At 32.2% G+C, this 6,000-nt stretch overlaps 1 protein-coding gene across 2 annotated transcripts in view; it reads right to left on the bottom strand.

The window, feature by feature from the left end:
* Positions 1-3,255: 3,255 nt before the first annotated feature.
* Positions 3,256-6,000, bottom strand: part of LOC149563845 (Insulinase (Peptidase family M16) family protein) — a 170,570-nt gene continuing 167,825 nt past the window's right edge. Inside the window, exons 24-25 of one of the 2 annotated variants that reach the window (XM_089826971.1) lie at positions 4,323-4,417; positions 3,256-4,203 (exon numbers count right to left, since the gene is read on the bottom strand). In XM_089826971.1, coding sequence (XP_089683097.1) covers positions 4,350-4,417 — 68 coding nt within the window. In that variant the 3' untranslated portion in view covers positions 3,256-4,203; positions 4,323-4,349. Of the gene's footprint in view, positions 4,206-4,290; positions 4,418-6,000 lie in introns of both variants that reach the window. The other variant, XR_016364117.1, reaches the window with a different exon arrangement.

Genomic DNA, 6,000 nt, shown 5'->3' with positions numbered 1-6,000 from the left:
AAGTAGTAGAAGATCAATTGGAGAGAAAAGTTGTTCTGATTATGCATGACTTCAAAAGATGAGTGTGCTTCATAGATTTTAATGAGCAAATGAGATAAGGCGTCATTGAAGACGATCAAATATTTATATTTTGCATCCAAGTAGGCATCACAACAAACTTGAAGGAAGAATATAAATAGAAGGTGAATCTAGGCATAGAATGAAATGATAAGAGGAATCAATGAAACATAGGTAGATCCTATTAATCAGATGCTACATTACATGGTAGCAGATATGAAGGCAAGCAATCAACGAACGGTAAAAATAATATACAACCAGTGTTTAAGAATAGGGAGAAGAAGCGAATATAATTAGACATGTTTAAGAGGGATAAGATAATTTACATATAACAGATATATATATAACCTAAAATATCAAGTCTGTTGAACAAGGAAGTCAAATTGGAAATACGCTAGATCCTTGAAGACATGACAAACGCCAACATGAGGCTCTATTATGAAGTCATGACGATAACGAATAGAAGGTAACTAGTGGAAGGTGACGATCTTATCAATAGTAGACCTATCTCCTAACACCAAAATGTGTTGGAGCAAGTGTTATCATGGTTCTTCAGGCTGGATTTTGTCGAACACCTTGATAACCAACTTATCATGGTTCTTCGGGCTGGATTTTGCCAAACACCATGAAAGTTGTTATGGGTCTTCGAGCTAGATCTTGTCGAATACCATAACTTAAATTTATTTAGACCACACTTAAGGTGGTGTTTAAACTTATATTGAAGTTATAGAAAAAACTTAATTTCCCTCTTTGCTAAAAGAAGTGTTGAGAAATTTAGCCTCACTACGAATCGTAGCCAATTACATATATAACATATATAATATATATGTGTGTTGATGGATTTATGTTTATAATCCTAAATGTCATTCTAGGAATATAATACTAAGAGGATATCTCTTCGTATATTGAAGAACATAATATGTTCTATATCAATCATTCCTTACTAAGAGGGAGTGTTAAGTTTGTAATTACTATCAGATTGATATGATCATAAGATTCATTCTTAATAGTAAATCATCATTAGATAAATATTCTTTTATATTTACATATATATATATATATATATATATATATATATATATATATATATATATATATATATATATATATATATATATATATATATAATTATTTATAAATTATACATATGGTTACACTAACTAATTATGATTTACTATAGAGACATGTCTCCTCTTGTCATATTTATGAGTCCTCAAATCTGCATTTGAAAAATATCTATAAAAATGGCAATATAATTACATTTGCTAAAACCAATCCATGTTACTTAACAAGTATATTGCTAGATTCCCTTCTAACATTATTTTTTAAGTGTTATAGTTAGCCACTTTGAAGTCCCTATTGTACATGATGTTTATTTTGTAGAAGTCATTGTATTCAATATTACTTAGTAAACATATATATCACAAAATACCCTTTATATGGGATCATCCGCTTGCATGTTGAATATTGAGATTTTGCCCCTTTTTTTCTCTGTGTATGGGGAATTTTTGTTATAGGAATGGACATTTTATAAGTCTCACATCCAAGATGCTCGAGTACTAATTTACTTTATTCTTGCTAGCTCAGAATGTTGACTTTCTCCCCCTACCACGATACAAGCTGTAATAAGACATGTATGAAATTATATTATGCCTATGTTATATGAAAATGTTTTCTACTCAAGTCCTCATTTTCAATATTCGCCTTCTATGGTCATGACTGATTGTATAAGAAAAATGTTATTGGCTTGACTACTCATTCTTTTTATTTATTTAGTTCTCCTATTCCCCTTTCCTCTTAAATGGTTAAGAAGTTCCTGACGAACTACCCATTGGTTGATTGCCCAATCATTATTAGATACAACACCCATCGTATTCCTCTACCTAATGATATAAACACGTAGTTTTGTCTGCTGACCGAAAATTGTTTTATTGATTCTGAATCTCATCTTCCTCTATGTTCCTTCTCCCTATTGTATTACTCCGCCGCTATTCTTTATTTTTTTATTGCAAAAAATATATATCAATTTGGTCATTATTATTCTTCTTTTGGTAGCTTTCCATGTACTTTTCCTTTCTTACATTTGTAGTATGGCTCTAATCCCATGTTAAAGTTGGAAGATTGCAACAAATGTAATAGCACTACTTGTAAATTTTGTGTTCTCCAAAGACGACAATCTCTCTTGCATTTATCATGAGAATGACCCAAGGAGGGACATGTCCCATGATGTCTATTCACTATTAAGTGATGAATATAATGACACTTATTTGAGTGTGTTTGTGTGAACACGTGTTTTACTTCTTGGATCATTATATTAATTTCTTCAACTTTATATATATGTATGTTCAATAATTTTGTCTCACAAGTTTTATCCAACAAAAGCTACAAAGACATCAACACATTTATTAGATATTGTATTCAGCTGAGTGAAATATATTTTGGATGCATCTTTGGTTAACTCGCTATATTTATTAATTTCAATTATTGATTGCACATTGTACGCATTGATGGATGGCATTAATGGAAATGTAGTAGTTTAAAAATCTTGCATTTACCTTATGAGATCACACTAGTTTGATTGATGTCGATGGCTAAACCAAGTCTAGTAAAGTCACAAAGATGTACATAATTTCTTGCATTCTAGGAATAGAATAGCCTTCTAAACCCTTTCCTTCTGTAGATTATTCGGTTAGATGAACAATCAAAGTTCTTTGTGATAACCAACATTTCACATCACAAAACTGAGTGAAAGTCCAAAATAAGAAAGAACCTTGAGATTGTCACATCTGATCACACAATTCATATATATTGTTTAGCATATGAGCATCCTTCTCAAGCAAAGAGTTAAAAATTTGGTATTTCATTCCATAATACCAAGTATTTGAATTTATATGTTGTAGTGAACAAAACTCAGAGCGACAGAACCCATGTAGATGAGCCATGGAAAGAACTGCATGTTGCAAAGGTTTTATTTTGGAGCATAAGACATGCTTTAAAAATATATAAATAAATAAACTGATTGTACACATCATCTTGAAATCACAAGGAAGAACAGACCTTTCAAGCAAACTTGATATGCAACCACTCAAAGTAAGGTGAATTACATTTGACAGGTTTTACTTATGTTGAAATAGAGTAAGAAATAACAAACGTGATGATACATATGCACTTGGCCTATATAATTAACAACAACGATAATTGTAAATAACATCAATTACACTTGCTTACTAAAATCTGAGATTCAACTAAACTGATACATGGGACTTTTTGCACCTTTTATCTTTATAGTTCTGTGAAGGAATATCATGTGGAGGTTCCCACATTCCCTTGTACAATGCATATTGGTGTTAAAAATAGCTTGTTTTATGCAGTTACTTATACAATACAATGTGCTAACCAGAAAGGCTCCACATTCAGAACTTTATAAAGATCGAAATATAAATAGAAGAGACCCAATTTTTAAAAACATTTAGAAGATTAGGAAGGGGTGTGATGCGCCAAAATACATATACTGCATCCTGCAACACCAGCAGCTTTAGCAGGAATGTAACAGAAACAACATAAACCCGAGGATTTATTTATTTCCTCATCTAGAATCTAGATCACTGGCAATAGTTCTTGTATACCCAACCGTAATGATACAAATGTTTTCTTTGTGCCTCGTTAGCAAATGAATAGGTCCCTCCATACAATAGACAGATATAAGAGTACTGTATGAAGCCTGTAAGAGAACTGCTGGAGGATACCTACATTAGGTGTTTAGACATATATTCGTCATTAAGAGCCTCGGGAATTTTTGTGCCAACACATTCCATCAATAAATAGAAAGTAAGAAACTAGCCTAACGGGCAAACTTAATGCTTTTTCATCTGATGATAATTTCTTCAAAATCAGTCTCTTATTTCAGGTCAAAAAAATGAGGCAACAATAAAAAAAACATAAGATACAAATACAGCGGCAGTTATATAAGCCAAGGAGGACTGGAATTAAATTTGCCAGTTCAACTGAGAGACATTTGTAGAAGACATTAGCCAACTGTCATGGAACTTTATGGGGTTTGGTGATATGCGTCCATCTTCAAAATCCTTGTCCCGAAAAATCTCCCGATAAAGCTATTTGGCAGCCAATATACGAACTGTAACATTTCTGCAGTAAAGCATAATCAAACTTAGATAACAAGAGATGATTAACCACTATCAAAAAACTATATATTTAATGAACTCAATTGTAGCTTGAAATGATAATGGCAGAAGAAATGTTACAACCTTAACTGTTCTCCAATAAATAGCTGATTATGTTGTTGGACGAGTCATGGTAGTTGAACCTCGACCAAGTGGTATGAAGCCTTGGTGATCATCATCTGCATCGGAACAACAAAATCAGAGAATACTCTTTTCTCTTCTCTCTCTCTCTCTGAATCAGACTTGAATTGAATAATATGAGCTAGGATTGCTTTGAATATAATAAATAAGGAAATTGATTCAGATCTCTAAAACTCCAAATTAAATTTAAATGGAGTATTGTCTTCTAGAATTTCTTAAACCAGATAATTTAATTTGAACAAGTTCCACCGACAAAGAAAATCGAAAAATTAAAAAACACTTTTCCCCAACCGTGGATATTTATGTCATTTGTATTAGAAAATAAATAAATGCAGAGACCAGCATTTGGATACAGAAACAGGTGTGCCATCTACACTAAAAACCAAGTCTATCCAACTCATGGTAGCATTACCACTTCGACAAATCTATGATCAACACCAACAAATCATGACCAACCACATGTTTTGTGTTGTTTGTTAAATTTCCCCAAACTGAAAAATCTATGATCTATCTCTCTCTCAACATACTGGAAATAGGCTGGGCATTCTTTGCATTCTTTCTATTGGGTTGGGTCTCTCTCTCCATCTCTCTTTACATACTGGGAATAGGCTAGGCATTCTTTGCAATCTTTCTATTGGGTTAGAATTAGGCAGCTCAAAATCTTACATGTATTAGATGCCTTTTCATGAGATTTAGAATTTAAAAAATTGCTGCTCCTAAAGAACAAGCAATGCTTCATGACAGAATGACAGAGAAATTAAGCATTGACCATGTATGCTTTTAACCATAGAAGCAAAAATCGATTTGGGAAAAAACCAACAAACCAAAAGAGGAGGATTTTTTGAAAATATCCGGAAAACATTGGATTAAATCAGGAAAAAATTGGATTTGTGAAAAAGGGTAAAACCTTGAAGTCAAACAGCATATATATTAAATTAAGGGGCATTTCCACATCATAGATATGTTGAGAGCAATTAAATATATAGTTTAACTAGTAGATTGTACATAATAGATTTTCATCATTTATAATTTTATATAGATATTGCTGATTTCATTGCACAAAACATACCACAATAGCATAAAAGATAGCTAGATGGAGACAGTTGTCAAATTTCAATTAAAATATAGTTTGTGACTTTGTACGAAGTCAACCTATAAACTAAGTACAAAGTTACAAAAACTCAAAAGTAGGCATGTGTGCTAGGCCCTGTTGATTAAATCGAACAAAAATTGGCACTTGTTAGTGATAAACTAGTCAATTTTATCCAGGAACACAAGGTCTAAAGGACACATGAGGAGAGACTTTCACATCTACAAAATTATAAGCAGAAAATTCAAAATTTCACTAATTGCATTTCCTGAGCTCTTACTAGTAGGACATCCTTAGAAGGTCTGAAGAAAAGGTAAATCACAGAATAGGATATTAAAAAACCCCTAGTTGTGGCAAAATTAAAATATAGATTTGTAGATTTCCTGAAATGTTATGGGTGCTAACTCAGGCCCATTCCAAGAGAAGAATGAGAGCTTAAGTTGGCTAATTAACAATCCTCTCTTATCCTGCATTTATCTTCTAGAGGCTTAATAAATTTTTATAACTCCTATAGGCAAAAGGCTTTAATGT

The sequence above is a fragment of the Cupressus sempervirens genome, chromosome 4, assembly GCF_028749045.1.
Source record: "Cupressus sempervirens isolate cs-2001-9-10 chromosome 4, ASM2874904v1, whole genome shotgun sequence".
Taxonomy (NCBI): Eukaryota; Viridiplantae; Streptophyta; class Pinopsida; order Cupressales; family Cupressaceae; genus Cupressus; species Cupressus sempervirens.
Note: the sequence above shows the minus strand (reverse complement) of the source record. Positions and strands in the feature narration are given on the sequence as shown.